Consider the following 19,205-nt stretch of genomic DNA (forward strand, 5'->3'; position numbering starts at 1 on the left):
GGTGGTCTTGGAGAACCTTTGAATACCTTAGAAGTTCAGTCTCTTTATATAAAACTTGAATTTTGAGTATTCGGAGGTGTAGGATAATGCCCAAGTGTTCCATGTTAGAGACTGTAAAGATATTTGTTTTATGCGATAAACCAGACCTTGTTAAAATATCCTCTATATCAACCTACGCAACAGTACACCTTTAAATCCCACCTCACCCACCAAGTTTTCCCAGATCACTTATGCAAATGATTTTTTATAACTGTGCATGACCATGTGCTTACCATTACCTCATGTAAAGGGGTTTCTCTTGAGAGAGAGAGAGAGGGAGAGACAGAGAGATACAGAGAGAGAGACAGACAAAAAGAAACAGAAAGAGAGAGAGAGAGAGAGAGAGAGAGAGAGAAAGAAAGAAAGAAAGAAAAGAAAGAGAGAGGATAGGTTACTACAATCGCTTAAAGAAATTCACTCAAATCCACTTTTCAGATTTGAATGTTCCTCTATGCGTTACTTGATCTGACCACAGGGTGTCAGCATTGAGCCGTGCAGGACACCAGCCATAACAGTTAACTTAATGGCCAAACACAGAGGGCTCTTGCTGATTGAACACACATGTCCTGCTAGGTTATTAGAAGGACATGAACATTAAACTCCTTACTTTACATAATGGAAAACCATTAGCATGAAGTCTAATATAAATACAAGAGTAACTCTTTTACATGAGGTAATGGTAAGCACATGTTGGAAAAGTGATCTGGAAAAACTTGGTGGGTGAGGTGGGATTTAAAGGTGTACTGTTGCGTATGTTGATATAGAGGATATTTTAACAAGGCCTGGTTTGGTGCATAAAACTAATATTTTTACAGTCTCTAACATGGAACACTTGGGCACTATCCTACACCTTCGAACTCCATTTAAAATTCAAGTTTTCTATAAAGAGACTGAACTTCTAAGGTATTCAAAGGTTCTCCAAGACCACCTGGTGACTAGAATATTGTTTGCGTAAGCTCCCATAGCCTTTTGACAAGCCTCGGTGTTCACAATGTTCTTAGCTCTCTGTCTAACTCTGTTCTCTCTGCCAGGCCAGCCTAGCCTCTTGGTAGGCAAGACTACAGTCCACTGAGTCCATCACCACATAAACTACTGAGCATGGGATGGAGGGGGATGAAGGGAGAGAGTGATGGAGGGATATGATGATGGAGGGAGGGAGAGTTGGAGGAGTGTGTGATGCTGGGCATGCCGGCAGCCGTATCTAGGCAGCAATTGGCATGGAGACCATAAGTGCCACTTGAGGGGGCGGAACAAATGCACACACTGCATGGTCTCCTTCTCTCCCTCCCTCCCTCCCTCTCTCCCCCCTCTCTCTGTAGCTGAGTCATCCTATCTCAGCAGGCACACAGTGAAAGAGAACTACTGTAGAAAAGCCTAAGTGGAACGGATTGAGTGACCAGACAAACAGAGCAGTGGAAGAGCAGAATGGTGTTTTTTCATTAAAATTAGATGGCCTGATTTCATTTGAAGGTTTAAAGTATTTTTTGCACAAATCTGTGCTCTTTTGCTGCACGAAAATGTCGCCCGACAAGTCACATGGCATGTGAATGCACCTCCTGCACAGTGCTTAGAGATGTAGCCAATGTCATGAAGTTGTAAATAATGCCTTTTTATTCAGTGTGGACAGGTTTGTTAGTGATTTTGTTTAATTAATCAGCAATAAATCACATAATATGTGATTTTGCCCTTTCAATGAATAAGCAATACTCAGCAATATGATGTGACCAAGAGCAGTAGTGAAAACAAAATATATTGCAGAAGCCTCCCGAGTGGCGCAGCGGTCTAAGGCACTGCATCACAGTGTTGCGGCGTCACTACAGCCTGGGGTTCGTTCCCAGGCTGTGTCATAACTGGCCGTGACTGGGAGTCCCATAGGGTGGTGCACGATTGGCCCAGCGTCATCCGGGTTAGGGGAAGGTTTGGCCAGTGGGGCTTTACTTGGCTCATTGCGCTCTAGTGAATCCTTGTGGTGGGCTGGGTGCCTGCAGGCTGACCATGGTTGTCAGTTGAACAGTGTTTCCTCTGACACATTGGTGCAGCTGGCTTCCGGGTTAAGCGAGCGGGTGTTAAGAAGCGCGGCTTGGCAGGTCATGTTTCGGAGGACGCATGACTCGACCTTCGCCGATCCCGTTGGGGAGTTGCAGCAATGAGACGTAATCACGAAATTGGGGAGAAAAATATTGCAGAGTAGAGCGACGCAAGTGGCTGCACCCACACAGAGGATTTATGAATCTAGCTCATTTTATGTAAATTACCTGTGCCCTGTCCGGTGTGGGTAGTTCCCTCTTCGTCCTCACTGGGCTCGGCTGGCAGCACGGTGACCTTGGTGCCAGTCTGCTGGATAAACTGCTGCAGGTTGACCTGTCTCAGCTCCTTGGTCAGCTGCTCCAGCTCATGCTGCATGTCCTGGAAGGGAGATACAGATTGATCAACGATATAAATCTATATTTTTGCCATCTGTATTTACTCAAACGTATAATCTGATTGCAGCTATACTGACTGGTCATCTGTTCCTGGGGCCTCATTTATCAACCATGCAAAAACATCTCACTAAATTCTGGCATACGTGGAGATTCTAGGATTCGCACGCAACATATATGCATATTTTCATTTATAAATCAGAGACGTATTATATTTGTGCGCCCGTGAAGGAGCGTTACAACCCTGCCTAGAAAATGCCCTCCATTCACCTTTCATAGTAACAAAAACACCCTAATTTTATGTATGGTTTGGAGATCCCGTGTGGCTCAGTTGGTAGAGCATGGTGCTTGCAACGCCAGGGTTATGGGTTTGATTCCCACGGGGGACCAGTATGAAAATGTATGTACTCGCTACTGGATAAGACTGAAATGTGATGCAACCAACTCTTTTGGGCGGTGAAGAGCGTTGGGCCAGTAATTGTAAGGTCGAATCCCCAAGCCGACTAGGTGAAAAAAATCTGTCGATGTGCCCTTGAGCAAAGCACTTGACTAGGTGAAAAGTCTATCGATGTGCCCTTGAGAAAGGCACTTAACCTTAATTGCGCCTATAAGTCGCTCTGGATAAGAGTGTCTGCTAAATTCCTTAAATGTAAAAATTAGATGTAACTGGGCCATGACAGTTTCTAAAAGAAATGGCAAATTTGCTCACATTTTTGTAGAAGTGTTCTATATGTGTTTCTACATCCCTTTGTTCATGTGTACGCTCATGCATCAGTGTGTGTGTGTATGTTAATGCATGTGTCAATGCCTGTGTCTGACCTGCAGTCTCTTGCCACTCTGGCCGAGGGACCTGTCCACGGCTCTGCAGCTGCTTTCCAGCTGGACAGACTGTCTGTCCTGGGCCTTGAGCTCCGTGCGGGCCCTGAGTACCTGCGCCCTGGCCTCCACCTCGCTCACCCTCTGAGTCTCCTGTCTCTCCCTCTGCAGACGCTCCTCCTCCAGACCCGCCTCTACACCCTGATACACAGACAGGTTTGAGTTTTAGACCAATAGGAGTAAATGGTTAGGAGAACATATGCTTCCCAGCACCCTAGCTACATCATCGGTTTTGCTGGTAGACTGTTATATAGACCAGGGTTTCCCAAACTCGGTCCTGGGGCCCCTCCTGGGTGCACATTTTGGTTTTTGCCCTAGCACTACACAGCTGACTCAAATAACCAACTCATCATCAAGCTTTGATTATTTGCATCAGCTGTGTAGTGCTAGGGCAAAAACCAAAACCTGCACCCAGGGGGGGCCCCAGGACCGAGTAAAGGAAACCCTGATATAGATGGAAGTGCATAGAAAGGCACAGTGAGAAATTCAGAGAGAGGATAGGCATTAAAATGATGATGCAAGGTGCCTGCACACCTTTAATGTTATGTGATTATAACAATTTATAAAACTGATTGGAGCGTCCAGGGTTTTTCTTTATTTTCTACATTGTAGAATAATAGTGAAGACATCAAAACTATGAAATAACACATATGGAATCATGTAGTAACCAAAAAAGTGTTAAGTAAATCTAAATATATTTTATATTTGAGATTCTTCAAAGTAGCCACCCTATGCCTTGATGACAGCTTTGCACTCTCTTGGCATTCTCTCAACCAGCTTCATGAGGTAGTCACCTGGAATGCATTTCAATTAAGAGATTTAAAAGTTAATTTATGGAATTACTTTCCTTCTTAATGCATTTGAACCAATCAGTTGTGTTGTGACAAGGTAGGGGTGGTATACAGAAGATAGCCCTATTTGGTAAAAGACCAAGTCCATATTATGGCAAGAACAGCTCAAATAAGCAAAGAGAAACGACAGTCCATCATTACTTTAAGACATGAAGGTCAGTCAATCTGGAACATTTCAAGAACTTTAAAAGTTTCTTCAAGTGCAGTCGTAAAAACCATCAAGGAAGACCCAGAGTTACCTCTGCTGCAGAGGATAAGTTCATTAGAGTTAACTGCACGTTAGATTGTAGCCCAAATAAATGCTTAACAGAGTTCAAGTAACAGACACATCTCAACATCAACTGTTCAGAGGAGACTGCGTGAATCAGGCCTTCATGGTCGAATTGCTGCAAACAAAAACACTACTAAAGGACACCAATAATAAGAAGAGACTTGCTTGGGCCAAGAAACATAAACAATGGACATTAGACCGGTGGAAATCTGTTCTTTGGTCTGATGAGTCCAAATTTGAGATTTCTGGTTCCAACCACTGTGTCTTTGTGAGATGCAGAGTAGGTGAACGGATGATCTCCACATGTGTGGTTCCCACCATGAAGCATGGAGGAGGAGGTGTGATGGTGCTTTGCTGGTGACACTCTCTGTGATTTATTTAGAATTCAAGGCACACTTAACAAGTACGGCTACCACAGCATTCTGCAGCGATACGCCATCCCATCTGGTTTGGACTTAGTGGGACTATCATTTGTTTTTCAACAGGGCAATGACCCAAAACACACCTCCAGGCTGTGTAAGGGCTATTTGACCAAGAAGGAGCGTGATGGAGTGCTGCATCAGATGACCTGGCCTCCACAATCACCCGACCTCAACCCAACTGAAATGGTTTGGGATGAATTGGACCGCAGAGTGAAGGAAAAGCAGCCAACAAGTGCTCAGCATATGTGGGAACTCCTTCAAGACTGTTGGAAAAGCATTCCTCATGAAGCTGGTTGAGAGAATGCCAAGAGTGTGCAAAGCTGTCATCAAGGCAAAGGGTAGCTACTTTGAAGAATCTCAAATATAAAATATATGTAGATTTGTTTAACACTTTTTTGGTTACTACATGGTTCCATATGTGTTATTTCATAGAGTTGATGTCTTCACTATTATTCTACAATGTAGAAAATAGTCAAAATAAAGAAAAACACTTGAATGACTAGGTGTGTCCAAACCTTTGACTGGTACTGTATGTCGGGCCGAAAAACTGCATTTACCTGTGACTGTATTCATAATACAGCACTGCCTCTTGTGCCTTAATGCATAATTATACCACGCCGGCATTGTTAAATACTCATTTCTGATTTGCTTGAAGAGCATTCTTCAAGCAAATGGCAATCTGCAAAAGGTTAGTGCCACTCCGCTGTGCGTCGTGCCCACGGCCGGCCCGCTCATTAGGCAGGATTAGGTGGCTGCCTGTGGAGGCAGATTGACAACAGCTGCATTTTCTGAGCTAAACTGACAAAGACGCACCTCCAACAACAACACATAAAACCTCACATAGTTCTGCCCAAAAACAATGACAATTTCTCTCAACCAGTGAGTGGCATGTGGGCTTTTTAGGTGAGCACTGAAGCCGCCCTTTGATAAGCAGTGCCCACTTTCTCAAAGGCAGGGGGGGGAATTATTTTGCTTGTCCATTCCCAGCGTGCCTCTCCAGGGTGCTGTTGGAGAGACGCATCTCTGCAGCGCTCCACCAACATTCAGTCAAAAAATTAACATAAATCATGTAGCAGATATAGGATATGGTAGAAAGAGTACTGTATGTGGCCTTTTCTGTCGCCTACAGGCTGGAGATAAAATGTATGACAATGTAATGAGACGGCACTCAATCAACAACAAAAAAACACTGTCATGTTAACAAACAATATATCCTAAAAACAGTACAGGTCAAAGTAAAATGGACAATATGGAATGGACAATCACAACTTTTGTCCAGGAGTTTCACCCAATTTTCATGATCAGTGGTTTCAAATTTGTATCCGTCAACTTCAAAGAAAAAGCCATATCTCAGACTGGCCAATAAAAATAAAAGATTAAGATGGGCAGTCTGAGATATGGCTTTTTCTTTGCAACTCTGCCTAGAAGGTCAGCATCCCGGAGTCGCCTCTTCACAGAGACTGGTGTTTTGCGGGTACTATTTAATGAAGCTGCCAGTTGAGGACCTGTGAGGCGTCTGTTTCTCAAACTAGACACTCTAATGTATTTGTCCTCTTGCTCAGTTGTGCACCGGGGCCTCCCACTCCTCTTTCTATTCTGGTTAAAGCCAGTTTGCACTGTTCTGTGAAGGGAGTAGTACCAGCGTTGTACGAGATCTTCAGTTTCTTGGCAATTTCTCGCATGGAATAGCCTTCATTTCTCAGAACAAGAATAGACTGACGAGTTTCAGAAGAAAGTTATTTGTTTCTGGCCATTTTGAGCCTGTAATAGAACCCACAATTGCTGATGCTCCAGATACTCAACTAGTCTCAAAAAGGCCAGTTTTATTGCTTCTTTAATCAGCACAACAGTTTTCAGCTGTGCTAACATAATTGCAAAAAGGTTTTCTAATGATCAATTAGCCTTTTAAAATGATAAATTTGGATTAGCAAACACAACGTCCCATTGGAACACAGGAGTGATGGTTGCTGATAATGGGCCTCTGTATGCCTATGTAGATATTCCATAAAAAATCAGCAGTTTCGAGCTACAATAGCCATTTACAACATTAACAATGTGCTTTTCTTTCGAAAACAAGGACATTTCTAAGTGACCCCAAACTTTTGAACGGTAGTGTACGTATTTTCAACATCCGGAAAATAACTATTTTCAACTTTCATTCAGAACCGAAAATGAACCTGATTTCCATGTCCGGAAAATACATATTTTTTACAGTCCGGAAAAGATGCCTTTTCAACGTCCTGCAAAATATGTATTTCAAACATATGGAAAATACCTTTTCACCTTTCATTCAGAACCGAAAAGGAACCTGATTTCCATGTCCGGAAAATACATATTTTTTACAGTCTGGAAACGATGCCTTTTCAACTTCCTGGAAAATGTGTATTTTAAACATACGGAAAATACCTTTTCACCTTTCATTCAGAACCGAAAATGAACCTGATTTCCATGTCTGGAAAATACATATTTATTACCGTCCGGAAAAGATGCCTTTTCAATGTCCTGGAAAATATGTATTTTAAACATATGGAAAATACCTTTTCACCTTTCATTCAGAAATTAAATTGAAAATCCTTATTTAATTTTGCTTACTGGGACTATTCTAGTCTATTCACTATTCACATCATGCATTATTTTCCAGAGAGAGCATAGCCCCTTACACAATACACAACATAAATTGTAACATTTATGGGCGCAATAATAGTGTCCATGCCATTTGATCATACAGTATCTAATTAATGCCCATGGGTCATAAATCCGAAGTGTGTCCCACCCACCTGTACCAGAGCCATCCTGTCCCCCAGCTCGACCTCAGCGCACTGAAGACGCCCTCTCAGCTCCTCAAGCCTGTCCTCCAGCTGCCTCTCACTCTCCAGCTCAATCTGCAGCTCGCTGGCCCAGAACTCCTCCTCCTCCATTTCCACCTCGTTCTTCCTCAGTCGTCTCTCCAGCCTCCCTATCTCCTCCATCAGCCCCCCTGCTCCTCTGGCCTCCTCTCCCCCTCCGCCTCCTCGTCCACCCCAGGTCTGCAGTTCAGCCTCGTAGGCCTCCAGCCTCTTCTCCAGCACGCCAAGAGTTTCTCTCTGGAGCCCCACCAGTCTGACCAGGTCCTCCATGCGGCAGGCCCACATGCCAGGGGACACGGCCCCTCCTGGGGCTACCGCTGTGGCTGCTGCTGCTGCATGGTGGTGGTGGTTCTGGTTCCCACCGTTCCCCTGGAGTAGGAGTCGTCGTTTGGTCTCGAACTCCCTCCCCTCCCCTGCTCGGCCTCCACTCAGGATGTCTCGGAGGCCCCGGGGCCCACCGGTGAAGGTCAGGGACTTTCGGCGTGGCTCGCGGCGATAGAGGGCGTGCTCGCTGGGGTGGCGGAGCTTGGCGAGCGGCGGGAGGCTCTGCCGGTGGAGGCCGCGCTCTGGGCCCCGGAGCAGGGGACCCTCGGAGGGGGGCCGTTCGGTCAGGGAGGGGCCCGTGCGGTGCAGGATCAGCTGGACGTCACCGGCATACTGGCCCCAGGTGTTGAGGGATGCCACGGGGCTCTCGTGGGGGGCCAGGTGGCGCTCTGTGTCCCGCCATTTCTCCACCAGTGTATAGCGCCCAGTGCGGCCTGGGAAAAAAAGATAGGACAAGTTCAGTTATGTCAGCTTTTGTGTATGTTTTAGTGTATGTTTTGTGCATAGTTTTGTGTATGTCTTCTCAGCTGAATAATAGCTATCTTTGTAATCATATTTCATGTGGATCAATAGGATAACTATCAGTGCATTGTCAGCTATTAAAAAGCGCAATGCGAATATATATGAGTCTTGAATAATTTAACATCTATCTATTAACAGAGATTAATAACCCTGTTAGTTTATTTTAGGTAATATGATATTTGCTTTAGTGGACATTTTATTTTAGTGTGACATTTTATTTTCCATTTTCCAATTTTCACACAAGAAACAAGGCCAAAGAGACTGAGGCAAACCCCCTGATACACACAGTCTCTTGCCAATGCTGGTCCCAACTAGAGATAAACCCCAAAAACCTAACATTAATTTCGTCATTAGACATTTGTACTGTATATAGGAACCTCTATATGAAAAGTAGGAAAGGAGGGAAGAGAGGAGGAGAGGAGGGGGATTTAGTCAGTGGTTCTGCATCCCCCTGCCTGCGAGAGATGGAGGGATGACTCAGACTTTCCCTCCTCCCGCCTGCCCCACGCTTAATGGGAAGTGATGTCAATACAGTCTGCTCCATTCCTCTTCTCTCACTGAGAGAGAGGGGAATGGAGGGATGGATGGAGGGGGTTTCTGACTAAGACCCTCTCTATCTCTAACTACAGCACCAGATTGAGGCGTAGGCAGGAGGAGAGGAACAAATATTAGTTTTCTGTAGTAAGCCTAATTGTAAGACAGCTCCTGATTTAAAATTTGAGTTTAATTAACCACCATTTCTTATACAAGCAAGTGGCGCAACGCATTACAACAGAGAATCAGTATATCCTCTTCACTGTCGCTATACTTGAGTACTACTATGTAACACTGGGCCATATTGCTACGCAGTCTCACAGGTAAATACTGTAGGTTAGGGATAGAGGTACATTATACTATCATTCTATTATTCAATATCATCCTTAACGAAGGGGAAAGTACATGCAGAAAACAAAGTATAGGCCTACATTCTTAAATGCTAATATTTCAAATATTAGTAGCCAACACACAAAGCCTTTGTTAAAGAGATTTTCCGGAAGTTTTGAATAATTTCAGCCAGTAATTTTGAAAGTAGCGCTCACAAGCCAAAGCAGGTCTTTGTATACAATATCACATCATTGTTCTCGAGCCTCTGTAGCGTGTTCCCAAAGAGAGTAAAAAAAAACTATGTGGTGTTCATGTTGGGTGTGCATGTTGGGCTCACCCCACAACTTCATTGGACAATACTGGACCGACCTGATCCCACCTCCCACTTTAACCATGCAATCTCATTGGACATCATTCCAACTGCAAATCAAACATTGTCCATCACGTTTGGTTGTTGCAGGCCAGTTCCCGAATTCCAGTAGTTGCATGGATGGTCTCATCAGACTAGTATGGAAAATGAGCAAGCGAATGTGAAAATTTTATTTTATACAATGGAAAAGTTGCATCAAATGTCCTACTCCTTGAAAGTCATGTATTGATTATATATAGCATTGGCCTACGTGATGAATGATGATCGCTGGCAGTTCAACTGCAGTGTTGGATTATTACTCCATATCATGGAATACCTGTGTGAACATTTATAAGGACAAAAGGTGGACACATGGAATTATTTGATTCAGATGGATGGTTGACACAGAAAGTTAGGGCCAATATTCTATTGTCTAAAAAGTGGGTGAAAGTTTGCTTCAGTATGCATTTCTTGAGCGCATCAATATGTGTGTTCTGCCGTGATTGGCGAACGGGACAAATGAATGGACGCATGCCTGGTTAAAACCTTATAGCCTATTGTGCAATATATTCCAAAATTCACCAGTGACACGATTTAGAAGCTAAAAGTTTGTCAGCACAGTGTTTCTGATCGGCAGGGCCGTGCACAGACCTTTGGAGGGGCAGGTGCTCAAAGTTAAAAAGGGCACCTGCTCCCAAAAAACACACACACCAAAATTAAATAATACCTGTTGATTTTAAATTATTACATTCATAGCAAATCATCTAATGCACCTGTAGCCAAATTTCAACATATATTTTTTAGCATAGGCCTTTATTTTCTGCAAAATCAAACTCCTCCCAGCAAGTTAACAGCCTACTGCTCAAAGAGAGGGCAAAGAGGGGTGGGCTATCAGCTGATCATAGCGAATGTAGATTATGTAAATCAGCAAGTTAGTTATGTTGAAACTAACTAGTCTTTACCTGTGATTGGAGTTTATTCTGCTGCTGGCATCTGCCTCGTAGGCCTACTAATAAACCAACAAACAGTCGAATTGAAGCATTCCCCATGAGATGATAGCAGGACTCTATACTTTTTTCATCACCGTCCCAGAATCGTCCCGAAGTGCAATTTCAACCGTACCAAACTGAAGATGAACGTCCCAAATTAAAATATACTGTACATGGGTCTACTCTAGGACCTAGGTCATTCACAGTGATTTAAAAGGCTAATACTACTGAAATAGTAAATGGGTCTGTCAACTGAGCCAGAAATTCACATAAAAAACATGCCTCTAAAAAGTCCAACATTGGCATAATATTATAATCTATTTTGCATAAATGTACATAAATATTTTTCACCTAGGTGATATGTGTATTGGCTACAGCCTCTCATATCCACACCGATGCTGACATGAGGCACCAGAAAATGTAGCCAAACTTTAATGAGACTTTAAATTACATAAATATAGGTTCAATGCCAGTCATGTTTGACAAATTGAATGTAGGATAATTAACATCAACGTCTAAAGGCTTGATTCTGTTCATACTATCGAAATACTCGATGCACGGTTCATTCAGATCAAATGGTCACAAGAGCGGAGAGAAAGGCCAGTGCCTGTTGCACACCGCAAACATCAACCAACTTTTTGAAACTATTTAACCATAAACTTAATTGTTTAAAACCTGGAGGTTTTATGTCCTTTTATGAGGCATGTCTTACCTTGTTTCAAAGTAGCCTAGCCAAAATCAGACCATAGAAATGTTGAGAGAATTATTTTATAAACACTTCCTTATGCCATTGAAAACAGCATTTCTCCCATGTGCTACTGGTTTTCAAATCAACTTTCTTTCATTGTCCAGCAGCCAAAGACACAATCCTAGTCATATAAGCAACCCACGCTAGTTGTTGTATCTTTAGATCTCCCCTCTTTCAACATTTTGATATTTTCATCTCTGTCACATGAAACCACATGTGCGGTGCGCTTTTTAGAACATGTGTTCCCGCTAATTCCATTTTGGAATGTTCGCGCTTAGCCTACTGCCGTGTGCGCATTGCTGCGCTTATAATGTGAAGAAATAATAGTTTATCAATATTTTAAGGTAAACCTTCTGATCTGTTGCATCAACCTCATTGCTTTAAAAAAAAATTATGATGTACAGTGATTGTATGAATTTTGGATCTATCATCCCAGAACTGTCCCAGAGTCTGTTTTGAACCATCCCAGACATATGTTTTATCGTCCCGGGATGCCCTGAATTTCGAGCCCTGGCCGGTAGCCTCTGCCTGCAGGACGAGTGCAGTCAGTGTGCCCTCAAGTGGGGACAGAGGAATGGGATTAACAAATGAGAAATTAAATAGTTTGATGGGGAATTCATTTAAATAAGAGAGGAAATAGACTAAAAGTTAAATAAAAATGTAATAATAAAATATTGCCACGAATCTGAAAGGGCACTTTTCTCATAGAATTGAAAAATACCTCTATCTGTGCACATACCTGCTGATCGGGTTGACATCGACATCTTTAGCGCACAACATTTGCTGGTTCGCAGAAATGTATTGAAAGAGAGAAATGCAACTACTACAGAGGTCTAATAGATCTAACTTCTAATTTTGGATGCTTTCTAACTTCTGATGCATGAAATTGATCGATTTATTCAGTGTATTTTCGCTGTTATCAAAAGAACTAATGGTAAGCGCATGCAGCCACTAATCCCACTTGCTTCAGAGCACGCATTCACTACATGACAGGAACGAGCATGTAGATTTCATGCACTAAATGATGGCAGGTTAGAATGTAAGGATTCTGTGCCCCTTTCCGCTGGCAGAGGACTGTAGATCATTTATTATGCATGTATGAGCCATACAAAGTCCAAAATGGGAGGTTTAAAAAATAACGAGGTCGTTTTCAATCCTCCGGAATATGTCTTTAAGAGTCATAGGTCAGAGAACACTCACCTATGGCCTGAGCCAGAGCGATGACCACTTCCTGGCAGGTGGTTGCCTCGGTGACCCCACAAACAACCCTCTGGACCCCGTCCACCCAGACCTTGAGCTCCATGATGGGTCAGGTGAGTCAGGTCAGGTGACTCAGGTCAGGTGCTGCGAGGGGGCCGGCTGCGGTGGGTTGGCCCCGTCATTCCTGGAAGCTCCAGCGGTGCAGGGTGGCTCCAGCTGCAGCACCTCTGGCCACCAACTCACTGAGGAGGAAGAACACAGAGCAAATCAGGAAGGACCTGGTCAGGAAGCAGCACATTTAAGAGGACAACGTTGTTTTGGTTTGTTGAACTCTCTGCCCAGAACTGCACAAAACTGGTCAAAACTGGACCAAATTATGTAATTTCAACCAGTTTTTACCCAACTGGGATGGATCTTTTGAATTGTGTAAACCTATTTCTTCGTTACATGTAGGAGTTGTTGTCAGTATAGTCTGTGATGAGACAGGTAGTAGAAATGGGAGATAAGCTAATTCATCATGGCCTGAAAACAATACCAGCCTGAAAATGTGTGCCACTAATTTTAGCAGCTGTTGTGGAAAAGGAGGGCGGCTCAAAAGGTTGGGGAATGCTAGAACCGTCCAGCCGTCCAGCCATGAATACTAGGACCAGCTGGAAATGAAATTGTTGTTTTCATTCCAGCTCTGTGAATAGGTAAATGTCTTTAGGGGGGTTGGACAGAAAGAGCCTGCTAGTACTGATGCTCTGAGCCAAGTTCCTGCTATTGTACGGAGACTCAAGATGAAACAACGGTGAGGAGAATGCAGGAAGATGGCATCAGTGAAATGGAGAGAGGGAGAGCAGGAAAAGTGTGTGAAATATGAAATGGGGAGGGCAGGATGAGAGACTGCAACAGAGGAGGGAGGGAGAGAGGGAGAAGGAGGAGGAGGGGAACAAGGACTTTATTTTTGATGTCTCAGAGTCAAGGGCTCGTATTTTGCTGCAGATGTGGCAACTTTGTATGTTTGTGTGTCTGGCTTGATTTGATGAGGAACATTTGATGAGAATCTATCTTTAGGGTTGTTTTCTGTATAATGCTATGTGTGTTGTTTACTATATGAGCTTCAAAATACAGGTAACTGCCAAAATAAAGGAAACACAAACATAAAGTCATCTTAATAGGGCGTTGGGCCACCACGAGCTGCCAGAACAGCTTCAATGCACCTTGGCATAGATTCTACAAGTGTCTGGAACTCTATTGGAGGGATGCGACACCATTCTTCCACGAGAAATTCTATCATTTAGTGTTTTGTTAAGGCTGGTAGAAAACGCTGTCTCAGGTGCCGCTCCAGAATCTCCCATAAGTGTTCAATTGGGTTGAGAGCTGGTGACTGAGACACACACACACACACACACACACACACACACACACACACACACACACACACACACACACACACATCCTTTAAACCCCCTATGCTCTTTTAAGACCCCTGTTTCAAAGTCACAGATCTCTTCTTCTAGCCATGGTAGCCAAAATAATGGACAACTGGGCATTTTTATACATAACCCAAAGCATGATGAGATGTTAATTGCGTAATTAACTCAAGAACCACACCTGTGTGGAAGCACCTGATTTCAATATACTTTGTATTCCTTAATTTACTCAAATGTGTTTATTTTATTTTGGCAGTTACCTGTAGCTTCACTGTAGTAATCCAATGAAGTATGTGGTAAAGACATTCATTTTGAACCACATTCATCTCCCAGTCAAGTTAATTCCAGACAAAATGAACAAGACTGCTTTTGTGACTGTAGTAGACACTCAGCCTGGTGTCAAATGATGAGAGAGTGGGAAAAAGCATGACCAGTGGCCTTGGTCCATGCAGTCTGGCATATTCTATATTCCTTCCTGCCACATTTACATTTACATTTACATTTTCGTCATTTAGCAGACTTACAAATTGGTGCATTCACCTTATGATAGCCAGTGGGACAAACACTTTACAATTAATATTTTATTTTTTATTTTTTTGGGTGGGGTAAGGGGGGGTAGAAGGATTACTTTATCCTATCCCAGGTATTCCTTAAAGAGGTGGGGTTTCAAGTGTCTCCGGAAGGTGGTGAGTAACTCCGCTGTCCTGGCGTCGTGAGGGAGCTTGTTCCACCATTGGGGTGCCAGAGCAGCGAACAGTTTTGACTGGGCTGAGCGGGAACTGTGCTTCTGCAGAGATAGGGGGGCCAGCAGGCCAGAGGTGGATGAACGCAATGCCCTCGTTTGAGTGTAGGGATTGATCAGAGCCTGAAGGTACGGAGGTGCCGTTCCCCTCACAGCTCCGTAGGCAAGCACCATGGTCTTGTAGCAGATGCGAGCTTCAACTGGAAGCCAGTGGAGTGTGCGGAGGAGCGGGATGACGTGAGAGAACTTGGGAAGGTTGAACACCAGACGGGCTGCGGCGTTCTGGATGAGTTGTAGGGGTTTAATGGCACAGGCAGCCCAGCCAACAGCGAGTTGCAGTAATCCAGACGGGAGATGACAAGTGCCTGGATTAGGACCTGTGCCGCTTCCTGTGTAAGGCAGGGATGTACTCTGCGAATGTTGTAGAGCATGAACCTACAGGATCGGGTCACCGCCTTGATGTTAGCGGAGAACGACAGGGTGTTGTCCAGGGTCACGCCAAGGCTCTTTGCACTCTGGGAGGAGGACACAACGGAGTTGTCAACCGTGATGGCAAGATCATGGAATGGGCAGTCCTTCCCCGGGAGGAAGAGCAGCTCTGTCTTGCCGAGGTTCAGCTTGAGGTGGTGATCCGTCATCCACACTGATATGTCTGCCAGACATGCAGAGATGCGATTCGCCACCTGGTTATCAGAAGGGGGAAAGGAGAAGATTAATTGTGTGTCGTCTGCGTAGCAATGATAGGAGAGGCCATGTGAGGATATGACAGAGCCAAGTGACTTGGTGTATAGCGAGAATAGGAGAGGGCCTAGAACTGAGCCCTGGGGGACACCAGTGGTGAGAGCACGTGGTGCGGAGACAGATTCTCGCCACGCCACCTGGTAGGAGCGACCTGTCAGGAAGGACGCAATCCAAGAGTGAGCCGCGCCGGAGATGCCCAACTCGGAGAGGGTGGAGAGGAGGATCTGATGGTTCACAGTATCAAAGGCAGCAGATAGGTCTAGAAGGACGAGAGCAGAGGAGAGAGAGTTAGCTTTAGCAGTGCGGAGAGCCTCCGTGACACAGAGAAGAGCAGTCTCAGTTGAATGACCAGTCTTGAAACCTGACTGGTTTGGATCAAGAAGGTCATTCTGAGAGAGATAGCAAGAGAGTTGACTATAGACGGCACGCTCAAGAGTTTTGGAGAGAAAAGAAAGAAGGGATACTGGTCTGTAGTTGTTGACATCGGAGGGATCGAGTGTAGGTTTTTTGAGAAGGGGTGCAACTCTCGCTCTCTTGAAGACGGAAGGGACATAGCCAGCGGTCAAGGATGAGATGTTGAGCGAGGTGAGGTAAGGGAGGTCTCCGGAAATGGTCTGGAGAAGAGAGGAGGAGATAGGGTCAAGCGGGCAGGTGGTTGGGCGGCCGGCCGTCACAAGTCGCAAAATTTCATCTGGAGAGAGAGGAGAGAAAGAAGTCAAAGCATAGGGTAGGGCAGTGTGAGCAGGACCAGCGGTGTCATTTGACTTAACAAACGAGGATCGGATGTCGTCAACCTTCTTTTCAAAATGGTTGACGAAGTCATCCACAGAGAGGGGGGGGGGGGGGGGGGGGGATTCAGCAGGGAGGAGAAGGTGGCAAAGAGCTTCCTAGGGTTAGAGGCAGATGCTTGGAATTTTGAGTGGTAGAAAGTGGCTTTAGCAGCAGAAACAGAGGAAGAAAATGTAGAGAGGAGTGAGTGAAAAGATGCCAGGTCCACAGGGAGTCTAGTTTTCCTCCATTTCCGCTCGGCTGCCCGGAGTCCTGTTCTGTGAGCTCGCAAGGAGTCGTCAAGCCACGGAGCAGGAGGGGAGGACCGAGCCGGCCGGGAGGATAGGGGACATAGAAAGTCGAAGGATGCAGAAAGGGAGGAGAGGAGGGTTGAGGAGGCAGAATCAGGACAATGGACCAAGGATAAAAAGTATATATGGAATTGCAAAATCAGATCAAATTAGGGACATTTCAAAGGAAAAACCATCTCAGCTGCATTGCAGTCCTCTTCAAGGAGAGTCTATGGAGAGTGGATGTATGGCCAGTGTCCAAAGCTGTGATGCCCCCTAGAGGGCTGACCTTCACACTGCACTGCTGAGCACAGAGCTCTATCCTCCTGCTGGTCACTTAACCCCCCTTCACACCTCCCCCACCCTCCTCCACCCCAATGGGTAATCTTCGTGTAATGTCATCTAGACCAGCCTCGGCATGCTGCTGTGCTTTACACACAGACGCACACACGCTTGCACGCACATACACACATGCACACACACACACACACTACCTCTCACATGGTGCTTTGCTAAAAACAGTGGGTCAAGAACACAAAACATCACTGCGAGATAAAATCAGTTCAGCTTAATAGAACTAGGTAGGGGCTTTGAGAGAACAATCTCTCTTTTTAGGGCCAGGCAAAGGGGGGTGGCAAACAAACCCTCTGTGTGTATGTGTGTGTCTCTGTGTGTGTGTCACCTTTGTCTCTTGCCTGGCTGATGATCTCTCTATTCCTGGCATATTTACAGCTGGTTAGGAAGTGCTTTTGTCCTTCATCCAGATTGCCCTTAAATGGCAGCAGAGTGCAGATAGAGGAATGGAGGGAAATGGGCTGTGAGTAACACACAAAGAGGACTCTGGGAGATTTTTCTGTACTGACCCATAACTCTGTCACTCTTTTGTTGACCTTTTTTTCCCAGGGGAGTGAAAAAGTGAATTGACACTGGAATACAGAATATACATGGCCAGCGCTCTAAATGAAAAAAATGTATTGGTAGCACTGGTGCTGCTAATTTAGAAAAGTTAGGAGCACCACATAAAATTCAGGAGCACCATAAAAATAGATTAGAAATTAATGTAGATATAGCCTACAGATGTAGGATCTTAATTTGAGCCAGTTTGCTACAGCAGGACAATAATACTGCAGCAACAGGAAATGTGAATTATTTTGTGGATTATAGTAATTGCTATTTTTGTAGGGGTTGATTAATTTTTCGTTAGGGCAAATCAGGTCTGAAATGTTACATTCTTTTTGTGCATTTTTCTAACTCAAATACACTACACGTTTGTATTTCCTGATTGGCAGGAACATTCTCAGCAACAAAAGAGTGATAAAATTAAGATCCTACATCTGTACATTGGGCCTATATGAATCCTACTTACTTTTGAAGCACATCTCCTGAAGAAGATATCACTTTTCTATGGTTGGTGTTGGTTGGCATGACAACAAATGCAAAAGCCAGATAGGAGTTAGGACAGGGTAGGAACCAAAGTGTTGGTTAGTGTTTACTAGGGGACCCTAATCACATTTGAATAGATGTTGCATTTAGACAAAGATTTTAGAATAGCCTTCTAATTGCACAAACAACATGCTGATCTATACCACCACTGGTAGCAACCTGTATTAGAGTTAATGTTTGCTTTGCCCTAGCTAGAGCATTTAGCTAAGTGGAATTTAGCTAGCCAGCTAGCTAGTTAACCATTAGCATGATCGATTAGCATTATTTTAGGCACATGCCAGCTTCCTTAGACTAACTCGCGTTTTGCAGAGAGCAAGATACACAAACTAATAGTATAATAGAGAAAACATGTGGATTCATATTTAGAAGCAACGTGGAAAGCGGCATCATTCTTGTTTTGGAAGAATATGCTGAGTGCATTCATTCTTCTTCTTCTTCTTCGGTATCATGGCGTTCACACGTTTTGTTTGTGCATGGCATCACCTACTGTGCGGTAGTGTGTGTTCAATCACGTTACATTTTATGATACAAAAATAAAAAAGGAACAGGGAAAAGGAAAAAGGAAAAAATTGCACCACCAACTAACCTACAGTATATACCACTATTTAATAAAAAAGAAAATCACCACCCCATTCCACTACTTTGACCCTAACTGATCCTACACCAGGCCGACGGCCTGGGACGACAGGACTCTTTCATTCAACACACCTTGTAACTCTTGTACACCCAAGTACTTCTCTGCAGCTGCCACCACAACATATATTTTCTGTGATTTACGTTCCATTTCTGCGGTACAGTTGATAACCATGGCAATGAATGCTAAAAAGCCAACCTTCCTGAAGCACACATTCATATCACTCTGTATTGGCCTAGACCTACTACTCACCCTTGGACCCATCATCCTCTACTCTCTTCACTGCCTCAGCATACGACACCTTCTGTTCTACTCTGACCCTGGCAATCTCAATCTGTCTCTCTCGCACTGGACACTTCTGATCCCCCAACAACATGGGCACCCCCACAATTGACACACAGTTTTTCCCACCGATACTACACATTCCTTTGTCCCATGCCCTCCTGTACAC

General features: G+C 44.3%; 1 protein-coding gene across 2 annotated transcripts in view; it reads right to left on the bottom strand.

Annotated features, from left to right (window-relative positions):
- Nucleotides 1–19,205, bottom strand: part of LOC311137725 (ras association domain-containing protein 8-like) — a 53,004-nt gene that overhangs the window by 8,198 nt on the left and 25,601 nt on the right. The window contains exons 2-5 of one of the 2 annotated variants that reach the window (XM_084172286.1): nucleotides 12,722–12,963; nucleotides 7,657–8,483; nucleotides 3,279–3,476; nucleotides 2,295–2,445 (exon numbers count right to left, since the gene is read on the bottom strand). In XM_084172286.1, coding sequence (XP_084028412.1) covers nucleotides 2,295–2,445; nucleotides 3,279–3,476; nucleotides 7,657–8,483; nucleotides 12,722–12,824 — 1,279 coding nt within the window. In that variant the 5' untranslated portion in view covers nucleotides 12,825–12,963. Of the gene's footprint in view, nucleotides 1–2,294; nucleotides 2,446–3,278; nucleotides 3,477–7,656; nucleotides 8,484–9,772; nucleotides 9,856–12,721; nucleotides 12,964–19,205 lie in introns of those variants that run through there. The other variant, XM_084172287.1, reaches the window with a different exon arrangement.

This window comes from Coregonus lavaretus (assembly GCF_964263955.1).
Source record: "Coregonus lavaretus genome assembly, chromosome: 11".
In the NCBI taxonomy this organism is placed as follows: Eukaryota; Metazoa; Chordata; class Actinopteri; order Salmoniformes; family Salmonidae; genus Coregonus; species Coregonus lavaretus.